The sequence below is a fragment of the Megalops cyprinoides genome, chromosome 7, assembly GCF_013368585.1.
Source record: "Megalops cyprinoides isolate fMegCyp1 chromosome 7, fMegCyp1.pri, whole genome shotgun sequence".
Taxonomy (NCBI): Eukaryota; Metazoa; Chordata; class Actinopteri; order Elopiformes; family Megalopidae; genus Megalops; species Megalops cyprinoides.
Window position 1 is genome coordinate 19,438,175 of NC_050589.1, and position 16,790 is coordinate 19,454,964.

General features: G+C 41.3%; 1 protein-coding gene across 1 annotated transcript; it reads right to left on the minus strand.

Moving 5' to 3' along the window:
• Positions 1–8,048: 8,048 nt before the first annotated feature.
• On the minus strand, positions 8,049–15,633 carry commd7 (COMM domain containing 7). The gene is made up of 9 exons (XM_036533645.1): positions 15,470–15,633; positions 14,809–14,862; positions 14,008–14,110; positions 13,523–13,579; positions 13,388–13,425; positions 12,732–12,822; positions 11,771–11,820; positions 8,651–8,699; positions 8,049–8,511 (listed from the first exon to the last, which is right to left on the minus strand). The coding sequence occupies exons 1-9, from the start codon at positions 15,551–15,553 to the stop codon at positions 8,435–8,437; spliced, it is 603 nt and encodes a 200-aa protein (XP_036389538.1). The 5' UTR covers positions 15,554–15,633; the 3' UTR covers positions 8,049–8,434.
• Positions 15,634–16,790: the final 1,157 nt, after the last annotated feature.

Below are 16,790 nucleotides of genomic sequence, written 5' to 3' on the forward strand. Positions count from 1 at the left end.
TGACATTGCTTCTTCCAAACATACAGTTGGAGCTAGGCTCTCCCATGTAATACCCAGCTAGCTCTTGTACCTGCTCCTTCTGAGCGCCACAGAGTATCTGAGCCCATTCAAGGCAATATGAGGCTCTTTCATGTGCAGCGCCCCTGTTCATGGGACTCTCAGCCGCATAATATGCGTATGGTCTCTGGGCGCTTGCATGCCTCTTTTGAGCACCCATCTTCTTAAACTATTTTCGGTGTCTCGTTTCTTTGTGGATATGTATATTTGAACTTTCCCTTTCGTTCGTCGGTTATTACTAGCTATCTCGTTCGGAAACTCAAGTTGCGATTTACATTTATTTTTTTATATATTTATTTACATTTATTTTATAATCATTATAAGACGTCATACATTATATATTTAGCTGTATCCATTATTATCAACTTTACTTCGTTTAGGTAAATATTTTCGTGATTGTTCGAAAGGTCCCCTTCACGTTCCTCCGGAAATTTGTTGAAACCCCGCAAATTTACAACATGCCAGTGAATGGGATGAAAAGGTTTGTCAATTGCTGCCCCCTGGTGTTTTCTAGGAAAACCTGCGCTATTCAAGTAGGGTAGACGAGGCAAGGCAGGACTGTGGGTTTTTCTTGTTTCGGCTACGCAGTGGCTCATACCGTTCAGCTCCAGCTTCACAGTACTGCTACGCTTGTTTTACCTGGCAACCATCCATCAAAGGCACTACAGCAATGCACACCAATTGAAGACATCCTTGAAGCTGTCCATTTGTGACCTAAGAGCCCTTTTGAGTTGCTTAAGGCAAGACAGAGCATAGTAAAGTGCCGTTACCTTAGTATTGCACACAGGGGCAACGCAAAAAAAAAAAATAATTATATATAATTTCAAGTTCTACGCCATTCAAATAAGCGTATTGACTCAGTAGACAATTCTTTATCAAAATCATTTTTCTTTCAGAATTAGCAAACCGGTTCCAGAAGATCAGCAAGTTACCTTTTTTCACTAGCTCTAGTCCTTCTAATCCTTCTGGCATACAATAAGTGATTAACATATGAAATGTACTGGAGAATATTTGTGTTAAGTAAATTAACGTTTTTGTTCCATGAGTAATTTTGCTCTGACTTGGCTGCCACTTATTACTGAGAGATTGATTATATTGAGAGATACTTTGTAAAACATGGATAACTAAAGTTAACAATATGTACAACATTATCCTTATTTTGACAACAGTACACCAGTGTTTATAGTCATTGTTAGTCATTTTATTAATCTTATTAAAATTATATTTATACATCTTATTAATTGGTTGGGTGTTTATAGTAGGTGTAAAATAATACTGTAATGCAATTTGTTTTGGCTTTGTTTTTTCTTTGTGTTCTTTTGTTCTTTGATGAGAATGTAAAGCATATTGTCTTGCTTTGATTTCCCGAAGGTAAAAACCTTGAATTATACGACTGTCCCATCCAGTCTCTCTAACATGTGGAGGTAGACCATTGAGATCAGACTCTTAGATGAATACATGCTGGTGCAGCCATGCCCTTTTGGTCCTGCACAGGGACAATGCAGCCAGTTCTATAGTACTCTCGGGCATTTACGGTCAGGAATCCACTGGCAGGTGTTTAATTAACAAGGTTCATTAATTAAGGTTCATGATGATGGGAGAAGGCACTAGTATCAGAGTGCCCCCCCAAAACCACCGCCCCCCCCCCCCCCCCCCGGGAGGGCTCTCGCTTGTGGGGGAGGGGGAGGCCAGGGCAGGGACAGACCCAGGAAACTGCAACGCGGTTGGGGACAAAGGGATGGGCATGGTTTCCAAGGAAACACGATCGGCCCGGGCAACCGTGGCAACTGGTTACCAAGTAACAGTAATAAATAACAGATGAAGAATACGGTCATATCTGCAGTCTTTGCTAATTGTCAGAGAGGGAGACTGCTGTATGAGGTTATGAGTGTTGCATCAGGGGAGAGGGCATTGTTTAACCTCTGCCGTGAAGTGCTCATGGTCCTCCTAAGATTGTGCCTACGTGCATGTGTGCATGCATATGTGTGTCTGGAAGGGGTTGGGAGCGCAAAAGAGTCTTTTATCACACCTGGGAACAACAGAGACTGAGGGCAACAGTACACCATCAGGTTCGTGCATGTGACGGAGAGATAACCCCTCCGCTGGCACAATATTCAAAATCGGGGCCCGTGTGGATCTGTGGTGATGTGCTCTAGAAATAGAACAAGAGAGGCCAGAACACACCCTCGCTTTGTGTGCATGCTCTCTCCTCTCTCTCTCGTTTACTCGCTGCTCTGGGGAAATCATGCCCCCCCCCCCACTCTCCCTCCCCTCCCCTCCCCTCTCAGCCACCAATGTACCCGTTTTTTGTTTTTTTTTTTTACTTTCAACCGCAAGAGCGCTTAACAGTTCCACGCAGCCCAGACCTGTGAGGATAGGCCCTTTCCCGTCGGGGCACACACAGCATGCCTGTCAGGGTCAGATTAGCACGAGTCTGGAGCGGGGTGAAATATGACAGGAAGCCCCCTGTCCCTGCACCCCCCATCCCAGGCCTGTCCCTGCCACAGTGCTGCAGCTGTGGTCTCAGGGCCACGTTGGCCGGGCCTGTTTCTCACAGCCTGGGCAGGAAGCCATTCATAATCCTTGGCAGACAAGGGACAAGAGGTCGAGGGAGCCAGAGAGAGAGATGGAGAGAGACAAAGACAGGACTCCTGTTTGAAACCACATAGCTGGGAGCCAGATGGGTCGGGGAGACCCAGTCGGTGTTTGTTATCACTCATGCCTGCACAGGGGCAAGACTAGCTGGGGACACCCAAGCGCACATTTACACTCTCTTATATCGCTGCTACCTGAGAGCAAGTGCACTGTCTCAAGCCTCATTTCCTGTGTTTCTCCTGTGCAATAATTTACTTCCTGTCCCAGACACAGGGGGAAAACTCCCACTGCAGACGTTATGAGACCTGCAGAAGAAATGAGGACAGCCCAGTGCAATAGATACAATGAAGAAAAACAAGACACACTGCAATGGGTGTGTGCAACACTGTTTTCACTTCTTGGTTTTTTGTTCACCAAGAGCAAGATGTTACACAATATTAAAGTGGAAAAATGGAACGCAGGTTTCACTAGCTGGCCCATCTTGTAACCCTGTAACCCTTGTAACTGTACAGGGTTCCAGTACAGTTACAAGCCTTAAAAACTCAGGTGCAAAGAAAACCAAGTCAATGTTAGAAATGCCACTGATGGACCAATAGAAGTACTCTTGCCTCTGGCCCCAAATGCTCCAATAAGTTCACACTGTTCACACTCATCTGTCTGGTTGGATGCTGAACCAAGGTCCTAATTCACTTTGATCAACTGCTGGTTAACTGCTGGCTTGTCATGTGGGAGTGTGGGGTAAAGGTAACCCATCAATCATTTCCATTAAATTTACATTTACATTTATTCATTTGGCAGAGACATTTATCCAAAGCAATAGGCACTTTACATCAAACTGTTGGCAAGGAAATTCTCACTTCCATGAAAATGGTTTGAAATTCTTAGATAAAAGGTTTTATGTTTAATTAAGTCAATTATCATTCCCAGAGTTCTAAAACCTGTATTGTGTGCATACTTGCTCTTTGATAATGGTCTTTTTTGTGTATACTTTTTGGTGACCCAACCACTCAATTAACTGTAATAGTGTTTAAGACTATATCAACACAGCAAATAAGATAATGAGTGCATGACAGTCAATACAGGTTTTCATGTGCTGTCATTCAATCGTGTGAGTTCTTTTGCTGGTGTAAAAAGAACAGATGGGCTTCAGGGAATAAAATAAGGGGAAATGCAGAAATGTGTAGGTAATGTGTGGCTAAACACTCAAATTTGGATGAAGAATTGTCTGGGAATGGGTGCAAGAGGGATTTTCAGTCTGATTTTTGCCCCGTGTGCCTCACACATACAGTACCTTGGTCCTTTTGAGCCAAAACAGCTCCATATGTCAGCCTTCTGCACGTGTCCAAAACTGGACACCGCGGGTGGAACCCCGATGCGCAGCCACTGCCTGTGGAAGCTTATCAGGATTTTGGGGAACACCAGAGACATGCAACACAGATACTCTGAATGATGCAACGTAGCCATGTCTCCTCTGTCCATTTGAAACTACTGATACAGCCTGACCAACATAATACCATGCCTTAGTCATTGCGAGTGAAATCCTTTGCATCTATTAACAAAGCAGTTCCAGGACAATGCAGTTTAGTCGCAGTGTTTTAGGTGGTATTGGGATTTGAAGATCAGCTGCTAAATCCCAGCTCCCATTAAAAGGCCTTATGAATAGAAGCCGCTTGTCTTCGCCCTGTGAATCTGGCCATCAATCACGCCGGCGCTCTGCTCGGTGAGCCCTCGCCTGCTGCAGCCTCGACAGGCCACCAGCACGCCTCGACATGCCAGAAGTAAGTAGGTTAAGTCACAACCTCTGAGCCAAGAGCAGCCTCGCCGTGCTCCCCTTCTCTGTGGGCGAGTTTTACAGGCAGGGGGAAAAAAAAAGAAAAAGAGCTGGTAGAAAAAAAGTGCCTGAGAGTCTGAAAGATCACCGCATTCCTGAAAGAAAAGGAAAGTGATTAAGCAACAATGCCATTCTAATGGCTACGTAGCACCTGGCCCAAATATTTACACTGCGTTTAAGTCTGCCTGATTCATGGAGATTTTTTTTTTTTTTTGCAAAAGAAGTTCCTTTTGATGCACACAGAAAGGGAATAATGTGGCCTTGTGAAAGACTATAAAGGTCAGTCTTACTGGTCTGGCCAGTGGAAACGTTAGGATGATAAATGTAACTCCGCCCCAAAACAAAATAGATAGTTAAACGCAGCCTGGTAGAAATACTCCAACCCAAGTCAAGAAAGGTAAGGTTTCAAGTACAAAGGAAACGTCCTTTGTATGAACAGGCAGAAGCTACCCCCAAGAGCTTTTGTTCATTTCTTCCATCATAAAGTGAGTATTGTGCCATAAAGCTTTTCCTTCCTGAAAACCTGCAGAGCAGTGAGACGTTGGCTGGGGGGACACAATGGCTCCACACACAACCCTCACAGCACACGCAGCTGTAGCTCCTGAGTGCATCGCAGGTCTACAGCTGCATCTCATGCCAAGTATCTATCTACAGTGCTGGACCAAGTGCCAGATGGTGAAGCCATTGCAGCAAGTTCCCTTGCAAATGAACGCCTCATCTACTTCCTCTTTGCGCCTTTGTTGCTCAACATGACACCCGTGCATTCCACAGCGGTGATGACAGGTGGGGGTTGAATTTGTGGCTGGGTTATCTGATCAATATCTAAGGTAAAGAGGAACTGAGAATTTTTTTTAGATATACAATGGTTTGTGATTCCACCATTTCCCTTGTCCATGAACTGCTGTTGTATGTGTAAGGCTGGGCATCTACCTTTATAACTTTATCACGGAATCCAATTCAATTAATGAGCATTTTATTTGTAATTGGTTTTAAAAACACTAATTAATCGTACTTATTGTGTTTCTAAGAGATGTGAAGACTTAAAATGGCTTACTAAAGACACAAAATGCAAAATACAAACACCATAGATGTATTTCTATTTTAATGCATTTTCCCTTTTAGGCAACCCTATTGTGGAATCAACAAATGTGTACGTAGAATACGTTCAATGCGCTTGGACATAGCCAACAGTGATTTTTCACACTTAAGTCACATAGTACACAATAGCAGAGTGGGTGCTCATTGGAGGAGTGGCACTACACTGCTGATGTCATCTACACAACGCACAGGTGCCTGACAGATCGCAGAACGCCTGAGAGCGGTGAGACGAGAAGCCCCTGCTGACATACCCACCTCCATCCCCTGCAGAACAAAGCAAATTTGTTCTGCCGCTGTGGGCTCCTGGTGATCGTTGATTGGGATCACCCTGGGTCCTTGGACCTCATCTTGCGCTCAAAGCAACGGCATTAATCAAGGAGATACTCAGAAGCCCGTAAGATGTATTTCTATAACTGGAAAATGATCTAATACTGAATCATTGTGAACCACTGGTGTAGAGGTTGTTCATGCAGCCATCTGAGACTTTTGGGAAAATGTATAGACTTATAGCCAGATCATAACAGGATTTAGTGGACACTAACACCTCATTTGTAGTTGACTTGTGAAAGGCTGACTTTAATAAACTGGGCCAAACTGGCATCACCTTGTCATGGAAATATTTTTTTAATCTAGCTCTGATCACCACAATGTTTTCTTGATTGATGACGAGCCTAAAGTGACTTACATGCCTTTAATGAAGGCGCAGGTAGAGTCACCATAGATCTGAATGGGAACACTCACAGACAATGGGCAACACAGACTGAATAATCTCTTTCCTTTGGTCATACTGTATGGATTCAAGGAATGACTACCATGCTTCTGCAGATGAGTATGCGAAACACATCTATTATATATTCTATTTATAAACTGCTGACAACAATCGTACTGTTCACAGTTTAATGTCTAATGACCTACAACTTAAATAAGTAGAGATGCCATCTCTACTTCATCATCAAGACATCTTTCTCATTCTACAGTGATGTCACTGTGAGGGCACTTGTGTGTTTTTAAAATATTTTCCAGAGGTGAACTGTGCACATCTATGTGATATTGTATTTGAAATGCTGGGGTGTAAATCAAATAAATATTACATATAAAATGTAATACTTAAATTCAATTCCAAGCTAAGTTAAATGAGCATAACAGAGGGTTATATGAATTGAACTACACCACCCAGTCCATGTTTTTCTTAAGCAATGGCTAGCACAAGACAGGTGCTACAGGTATTTCAGCAGTTAAGCAATGAGGGGTTTGTTTAAACAAAACCACACAATTGCATTTGGTGTTCCGTTTGGAAGGAGAATGAAAGATGGAAATGGTGGAAGGGAAAAGTGAAGTAAAAGCAGAGAAAGAAATAATCAGAGAGAGAAAGACAGAGAGAGACAGAGAAGCTTATCCTGACTGCTCTTGCTTCTCCTTTGTTTTCTAACTCGGTTCAATGCTCTACATGACAAGCACCAACATGCAGGCCCAACACTCTGATGGAAAGAGTGAGAGAGATGAAATGTGAGAAAGCGAGGACAAAAACAGTGTAAATTATATGGCAGTAACAAGGCAGAGAGGGTAAACCTAGTTGTGGATGACCCAAAGAAACACTTTACACTTCCTTTCTCCATTATTTATACATTAACAGCACTTATCTTCTGGAAATCTATACTTGGGCATCTGCCCCAACTTGCCATATCTTGCCACTGGCAAAATAACTGATCTCTTGCTTGCTTGTTTTTGCTCAATGAGCATCTATCAATACCTATCACAAAATCTGACAAGGTCCCATATTTGGCAACTCGTTGATCTACACATGAATCTTGTAAATGTCAGCTCATCCCCAGGTGGAAATATATCACCACTTGTGAATGACTACTTCACATATTTTTATGCTTTCTCCCCATTTTTCACTCTAACTTTGAATTACATATTGTGCGTTAAGCATCCTCTGCACCTGCACATGAATGCTGAGAAGCATTACAAATGTAAAACTCTTGCATGCAACCAACAGATATTTTTACACATTACAAGTCCCACAGCGCTCCACCGGTAGATGAACCTCAGAGGACGGACATCTCGCTGGCATCATCTCAGCAACTAACAGGTGCCCAATGAGTCATTAGAGGGTGCTAATGAGCAATACAATAAGAGGGGCCTGCCCAATGGAGCTCGCTTTATCCCCAGTGCAAATGAGCCAGTTATGCTCTGCCACTGCGTAGTCCCGGTCATTGTTGGCTAATGACACAGCCCGGCCTTCAACCTGCAACGTCTTCGGCTAATGAGCTCTGCAGCCTCACATACTGTACTATAAAATAGCAAAAGTGGTCCTCATGTAGAAAGAACTAAGAAACTTGCAAAACTTCAAAGAATGTTTCACCATTTCAAGTAACTGAAAAAACAAGACATTTCAGAAATTTCAATACATATTTTAATACATTCTGTTGTTACTATGCTTACCATATTTCATAAAGAAGAGCAGTTTATCACTGACATAACCATTTTATTTCCAAAAAGTGCTTTTTGTCATTACAAAAGTACAACATAAATTAGCCACTCGTCAGAGGCTACACAATTGTGGGAATGGAATGACTCATTGGAGTTAAAAGAATATCTTTCTCTCTCTGTCTCTCTCTCTCTCACACACACACACACACACACCCCTTTAAAGTATTGTGCAAGCTCTAGAGGCTCTCAAAAGTTTGAAACCTTGTAAAGGAACATGGAAATGAGGAAGAGCCTTTAGGGGCCAGAACATTTTGCAAACTCAGTGCAACACTATCTCTGCTCAGGCCGCCCCGCTCCACCGGATCCGACGTTTCCATTCCAGTCGCTCCCCTTCTTCTTGCTCCCTGGCATCCGGATCACTCAGCTGAAGCAGTCCATGCTGGCTTTGGCACGCTCCATCTCATGCAGGAAGTTGTAAAACTGGGGAAGAGTCAGCTCTGGAGCCAGACAGGGGTCGACAATGGCAAAACCATCAACGGCCAACAAGGACAACAGCCAACAGCCTTGTGCCAAACTACAACTTCATTAGCAGGGCTCTGTCGTTTACTACAAGTAATATGCTGCGTGAACACTTACCCATATAGACATTTTCTGTGGAGTTCCCCTTCCTGATGACCAACTTCAACTAAAAGAGACAGAGATTAATTAATTTACCACCACAGATAATGATAACTCTGAGAGCGTTTTTATGACTCCATACAGATCTATGGCATTTCAATACTAACACTGTGCACAGAACATGTGCTGCCCAGCCACACTAGGAAACACAAGTTCCTGGGGGCTTTATATAGGAAGGTGTATGATTAAAGGATGGCTTACAAATATGACATGTCATTGACACAGGAAAGACCTCTAGTAAATCAGGAGAAACATTAACACAAAACACAGAATGTATGCGGAAATGCTCGAAATACAATGTGTCTGTCGTCATGTCGATCAATCACATCTCAATTATATTTCCCTATGTACAGAGCCCAGGGAGGGTCTCTTCACAACTGTATTCAAACTGCAATAATGACCCTGTCAGCCCTTAACTTTCTCATTAGACACTGTTATATGTGGGAGTGAAAAAAAAAGCAGCCAGAGGCATTAGAATGTCACAAACCATGTAACAGCATGGGGCCATAGCCATTCAAGGGATCCTTTTTTTATCATTTGAGGTCATGAGGATCTGCCTTTAAGATGTCACTTTTTAAGGAAAGGAGGGGCCCTCTCTGAGATGAGCAGAGTTGATATAAATGTGAAAGGCACTCTCACATTATTATAAAGATAAAGGTAAGGTTATGATAAAGGTTATGATAAAGGTCAACTTCCTGGACTTTTGATGACACTTGATAAGATGAATACAAGGGAGAAGAGCAGACAGGTAACAAACTATTTGCAAAATTATATCAAAACTAACAGTAACACGTATCAGGGTTTCTGCTAGGATTTCTTCTTGCCGGTCCGGTGTCTGGAAAGAATATATTTTACCGGACAAATATGAAACTTACCGGTCACGTTTCAATAACAGTCTATGTTACAAACGCAAATATAATGTACACCTAGGTTGACTAAAGAATGACAACAACCTCAAATCAGTTTGAGTATTTAGTGAACAGTAACGATTAAGCAAAACCTCAACATTAGCTGCTAAAATGTAGGCTATTACAAAACATCTGTAACCTGTAACATCTGTAGCCTGTTTAAAAAAAGGCTAGGCCTACATGGCATCAAGTGTAGCCTATAGGCTACCAGGTAACATTTTATTTTCTCCATTTTTTCATTGCGGCAAAGTCCTCTGCTGCCGACTTGAAATCAAACTTGTCCAATGTGTCTTCGCAGCTTGCAATGCGAATAAGCCGCGTCACTCTCTCCTCCCCCAGACGACTTCACAGTGCCGTCTTAATTCGATTCTGCAGAGAGAAGCCCCTCTCTGCTGGCACGCTTAACACGGGCAGAAACACAGGCAATTTTAGCCAGTGTAGCCCAGTCAGGGTACAGCTCACTGAACTCACAAACAAGCACGTTTCGCTGTCAAAACACAAATGTCCTGTTTAGGGATAGCCTTCATTTTAGCTATGTTTTGTATGAGCATTATTACCAGACATTTTGACCGGCAAGTTTTTAATTTATCAGTTCTTTCATCAATTTTAGCTGGCAAATACCAGTAATTGCCAGATAATGGAAACCCTGACATGTATATAATGTGAAACAAATACGTGTAGTCCTTTATCAGGGTGTCAACAGTGTTATGAGAAACCACCCCTGAGTTAACTGACCCACTTGTTTCCCCTTTAAAGAAAGTTGTAGTTAGAAGTTGTAGTTAGTTTTGTTAGAATTACAACTACAACTAGCACTGGTACTGGTTGACCAGCAGTGTAATCTGATGAAATGAAATCACCTTGTGCCTTGTGGAACTGTAGCAAAAAAAGAACAGCTAAACAAAGATGAGTTCAAAATCACCTAGAATTACTACATTTAAAATGAACATTTGTCTCTCTCTGGCTCCCAGTGACAGATGTTTTGCTGCAAAAACAGAGAGAAGTGCACAGCTAATAATGCCTGTGGCTACAGGTGTGATACATGCTATATCTCACTGCACTTTTTTAACAGCATTTCGATTTTAATTTGCATTAGCTGTTCGCATCTGCAGTGTTAGCTGGCCATTCCTGTTGATTCTTGCAGCTATCACGGGCTGTTGCTAAACCGGATATCATTTTTTTTTTAAATCGTGTGAGTCTAGGGAGCACACCTAAGCAGAGAACACCTGCTGAACTGATTTTTTTCTCCAGGAAGGAGTCACCTTTCACCTTTTTTTAAAAAAAAACTACCTAATAAATACACAGAAAAATAGATTATGCTATGCTGAGGGTGTGCAGGGGTGTCACACCTAGGAATGAAAATGTATTTACTGTATGTTAATCACTGCATTCTGAATGAATAAAATTAATGTTCAGCTGTCTGGTTGGATGCATCTGGATTGAAAGAACAATTAATCTCCAGGTGTTGTCAGCACATCATTATCTCTTTGTCACATCTGTATAGCTGTTTTGTGTGTGTTGAAGGAGAATGTTGCAGGCATGCTTTCTAATTGGATGGATAGTAAATACCTCTAGCATGTAGCAATGGAGAGTCCTTCATCGACTAACACATACAATTGCTCAATACAATATGCAATTTGAAATAAAAGGGCAGATTAACATACAAACCAGAATTAATGACAGGAGTATAAAAGGAACTGGAAGTTACCATGTAGCCATGCATTCTAATGCATGCTATTCTAAACGGTTATATTGTTGCATGTGTTTGAAACATGTCTGTATGCACTTAAGACTACTGCAGTGAGACAGGGGGTTCTCTGTCATGCTCTTTTACTACATGCAGAAATGCTGATGTTCAGATTTATGTATAGTTTACTACTGTGATGGATGGGTAGACATATTATACTTTTATAATCCTTTTTCACATAGGACCCAAGTGTCTAATGCTGCCACAGACAGCAAAATATAGTGCATTTCATTCACTGAAAGCTCATACAGTAGATATCTGGAACAGACAGTAGGGGTGTCCGGGCTAATTCATTCCCCCAAACTATGAGGGGAACATGTAAGAAGGAGATGGAGGGTGCCTTCTAGCCCAGTAACTTCCTCCTTACTCTTATAAACTAAGTGCAAGAATTAGGACACAGATCAATGGCAGCACTACTAACGATACCTGTAAGAAGATGTTCCCAACTTTCTGCAGCTCGCTTGTTCCAACAGTCACTGGGGAGAACAGCAGGAAAACAACAGCCTTAAACTCTCAATTTCACACTCAAATGAAGGGTCAGGGTCAAAGACACTTTATAATTCACTGTATATCTGACCTTCAGCACTTAACAAAGGAAAGTTCTAGCACAGTATTGTTGAGTCCTTAGATTTTTGGAGACGACAGGTGCTACAGAATACTAATCTACAGGGAGGCTGTTACTTCAAACATAGAAGTTTCAAACCACCAATCATCTAGAGTCATACTACATTTCAGGCCTCACATTCGTCAACTCAATGCAAGCTGTCCTCACCAGAACTCTTCATACAGGAAGAAACACAGGTCTCGGACCTGACTAGTGTGACAGGCTCTATGTCTACTAGACTAGGTATTACAATCACTACAAAATGCAAAGGCTCATAACTAGCTTATAACAAATCAGAAGCATCTGAAGACACTGAAATTAAGCTCTTAAAACAAGGGATTGAAACAAGTTATTTCAGATAATGACTCACCTTGGTCACACATACTGTATACCTGCAGTCTCGTGACAACAGCATCAGACCAAAGTATGATTTCTCTATACAATAAATCTATTTACTCTAGTAATGAACCTACAGGGATCTACAGCTTGTTCTCAACACTGAAGTAAGCTGAGTGGTTATTTGCAATACATAAGTTGTAACTGAGCATCAACACCATATATTAATTTCATCATATATTAATAATCAAAAACAGCCTTTTCCAACTTTTTTTAAACAATTTTTGAGTGTTGTGAAAAACCACACATTTAGGTATGAACTGGCTTGTTGTTCTAGTGACCTTATCGCTCAGTAGGATTTGATTATTTAGTCCCTTTGTGTGGTTTGGACCTCTGGGGAGGGGGGAGGGGGTACATTGATAATACTGTGATACTCCTCCTACTTACCTCCAAATTTCCATTCCATGTCCACCAGCTGATTGACCATCAGAGTCTGTCCCACTGCCAGTCTGGACAGCACAGGGTAGTGCACTTTCCACTAAGTGTGGAGAAAGTGTTCTCATTGGCAGAGAAAAGGGGGCAGAATAACAAATGCTGTCTACCGACTGCTAACTCTGGCATCCCATGCCACCCCCTACATCCTCCTTCACAAACTCCCATAGCCTGGGACCCTGATGCCCGACATATCAAGTATTTGCCCTAAGCTGCTGAATCCGAGTGAGTCTGACAAAGTGCTGACTTCATAGTTATGACCTGTAACCTATAACTATTCAGTTACAGGAATAAGAACTAAGTTATAGTCAGAGTCAACTAGATGCTACAGTAAGGGTGGACAGTGTTGCAAAAATTAAACCTGATGTTTTTCCCCTCCCCGTACTATGTGTTTACTCCCTGGTCCACTAAGTGATGTCAGAAAATGTTCATGCTGGTGCAGTAGATAGGGGAAGGGGGTTTGGAACACACTCTATGACTCACTTAATAGTAAACTGTCCATTTAGAAAAAGCCAATACCCCATATCAAAGCTTGTTATTTACTGATTTATTTCCAGGTTAATTTATTACATCATGGAAGCTAATGAAAAAGAAGCAGAGGTATGGCTCACCTGATTAGAAAAATGGATGGCTTTGTCTTCATTTAGTCCTACAACAACAGCAAATACAATGAAGAAAAAAAAAGATTTTAAAAAAAGTAGAAGACACTGTGTTGCACTGATGGGTTACAGAGTTTAACCTCTTACCTAAAGTGACAAGATCTTCTTTGACTTGGTCAGCGTTTAAATTTTTCTTCAGAGCACCTGAAAAGAAATACACAAGATGAGTCAAAATTCAGAGCAAATACAAATTCCGACAAACTATCATTGCTCACTTCAATGGCGATATTACATAGCATTTGAGCAGAAGAGAAACTGGTTCAAAGAATACTCTCTGCACATCACTTCATGAGCCATACAAGCCAGGGTGCAACATCAACACAATTCAGCTGTGTGGTGCAGTGGTAAGGAGGAGGGCTCATAACCAAAAGGTTGCTGGTTCGATTCCCTGCTAAGGTGCCGCTGGGCAAGGTACTTAACACACAACATCCACCTGTACAAATGGTTGAAATTGTAACCTACTGTATGCAAGTTGCCCTGGATAAGAGCGTCTGCTAAATGACAATAATGTATGTGACAATAATTCTGCTCAGTAGACCTGATTTCACAGGGAATGTGTTGTGATCTCTTACCGTGAGGCACCAGAAGCACACTCTTCACCAGGTTTCGCAGTGGGCCAGCACTCATTCCATTCTCCCCAGCAAACTCACTCAGCTGCTGCATGAACCTGTCAGTCTGTTGAACAAAGAAGGCAGGAGATCTGGGGAGTAAAAATCTACATTCTCAAACAGCTCTATGCATTTTGCTATACACTTTCCCTGAGAAGCAGTCTGTGTGAAACAAATGTTGTGACTTTGGATGATGCCTGCCAACCACAGCAAATGGAAATTCATAAAACAGTTCTTTTACAGTCCTTGCACATAACTACAAAGAGTTTTTTTTTTTTTTACAATTTCCAAAAGATGAATTCTTATTAAATAAATAATAAACATAAGAATTCATTAAGGTCTAAGTCGATCCGAGCAAAAATGGTCTTACACTGATGTTTATTTACATACCCTGCATCTGTATTACGCTGAGTGTCTTGGTTACTTTGTTGTGAATATCTACAACCTAACTTTATTTGATGCCAAGGTTTGACCTGATTGTTTTTGCTGCCAACTTCCTCCTTCAGTGATCACTTTGTGAAAGGACGTTATCCGAGTGAAATTAATGTCAAAATGGAGAATGCTATGTCAACACGGTATATGAAGCGAAACCTTACACATAGTAATAGTAATAAATAGCAATAGCAATAAATACTGTAATAGAAAGTAACAGTAATATGCAAGTGAGGATCATAATGAGATAAATTCATCAGAAATTGCCAACAGCAGAATGACACTGGAGAACGACTTTTCACAATCCACCATGATCACCGAAAGCCATCTTACCTCTTTAGGCTCTATTAGGAAGCGGAACAGAATCTCTGTCAGGCTTACAAATTGCTGCAGGAAATAGGGAGGGAGAACAACATATGCTTTTAGAGATCTGGAATGTGTTTTTTAAGAGAATAAAGGTTGGAGATGGCCTAATCTGTATAGTTGTTTTGTATGCCAACAACAAAACGCACTGTTAAACAGTGGTTAGTCATTTCTATAGGCCTAGTCAAGAATCGGTAACCTTGCTTGTGTAGCAATATTACTGCCAAACTATTCATTTTGACACTTATCTGCAAAACGAAATACTTAAACACCAACAGCTGAAAATATGAGCGACAGATACCAGTTGGTGCAATGGGAAACTGGCTAACTGGGGAGGTCTGCTGAACTTTGTTGATACGGAAATGCACCATAAAATGAAGCACATAACGTTGTGCGCGCGTCATGTGACAAAGCTGTGATATATGAAATTCGCCCAACCGAATTAATCACCTAGGTAGCCACATCCTTCAAAATAAAATCAACAAGACTGTAGTTTTCCAATGATATTTCCAAAACAAAACGCAGCTTTAGTTAGCTAAGAGAACCTTACAGCAGCTAACAAGCTAACGAGATGTGCTAGCAGGACCTGCCTACAAAGTGTTTGTGCTGTACACAGCCATTGAATGCTTACCTGCTCGCTGAATTTATTCAAATTCTGAAAGTCAGTGCTAACGGAATCTGGCAGAGTATCTTTTGTGAATTGCAACTGCAACATTGTTGCCACTCGTCTTAAAATGAAACCGCTAGCTAAAGGTCTAGCAAGCCAGTGTTGACAGCTTGCTACTTCTTTGGATAGATCAGAGCGTCTGAAATCAATTTTCTGACCCAGCAAAGCACTTTCATCATTTTCATGGCCGTGCCATGCGGGAACGCACACGTTGCACCAGCTGAGCGCAGTGTGAAACAGTGTGCCCGCAAACTATTTCACATTGTTGCTACAATTAATTTCCGACAGGTTAGCCAGAGTAATTATATCACTCTCCTTTCCTAGCGATGGATGGTGTTTATTTCGCCTCCGAAGTGTATCCTAGCATATTTTTCTACCTTGCAAATAGTAGACAGTTACACATATTGAGGATTAGTTTTGCACCTGTGCTGACAGGTATGTTCACGTTAGTATTTAAATCAGTTGTAAAAGCAGATCTATCGAACATTATTTGTTTGTGCCAGTAACTTATGTAATTCAGCTCCAGCTCCAGCTCTCGGTGAAGCATATTAATAGCTGTTTGTAACGCTACTCGCAGACTTAAGGTTCTTTCATTTAATATTATGAGTAGGCCAGTGTTATTATTACCACGTACAGATGCCAAGGCTACATGAAGCAAATAAAGATAACCCTGTGTTTTGGTTGCGTGGTCCTTTGTGGAAATTATGTTGATTGTAAGCTCGAGTAAACCCACCCCTGATCACAAAGCTTGAATCCACAAAGCCAGGTACTTCTATTATTTATTGTAACAGTTCTAGTGTACGCTAATCAAAGTAGATTAAAGGTCAACCTTGCTTTTGCACAATACCTCACTTATGTATTACCTCATGTCACACAAACGTTCCCTTCAACTTGGCTGCAGTCTGCATCCTGCAACAACCTACTTTAAACATCAAGAAAGGACGGTGATTTTTATTTTCATTTTTCAAACTTAAATAAGGTATTGGTAATGCAAGCTGTAGAAAGGGAGAACTGTCTCGATTTAATGTTTTTTTTTTTTTTTTTTACCGATTTATTTAGGTATTTCTATGGCTTTCCAGTCACATTCCTTCACCTTATAAACAGTTTAACATCAAAAATTACTGTAAATCATAAGAGCTCTATAAAATTGATGTCACATTTAGGTTTATATTATGATTTGTTATAAACCTTACCGCTGTATCTTTCTGAAAGTGAGATACAAACAGAACAAAACTGTATTCGTTTAATCAACACAGTGTCAGTTTACGTATTTCAATTTGTAATT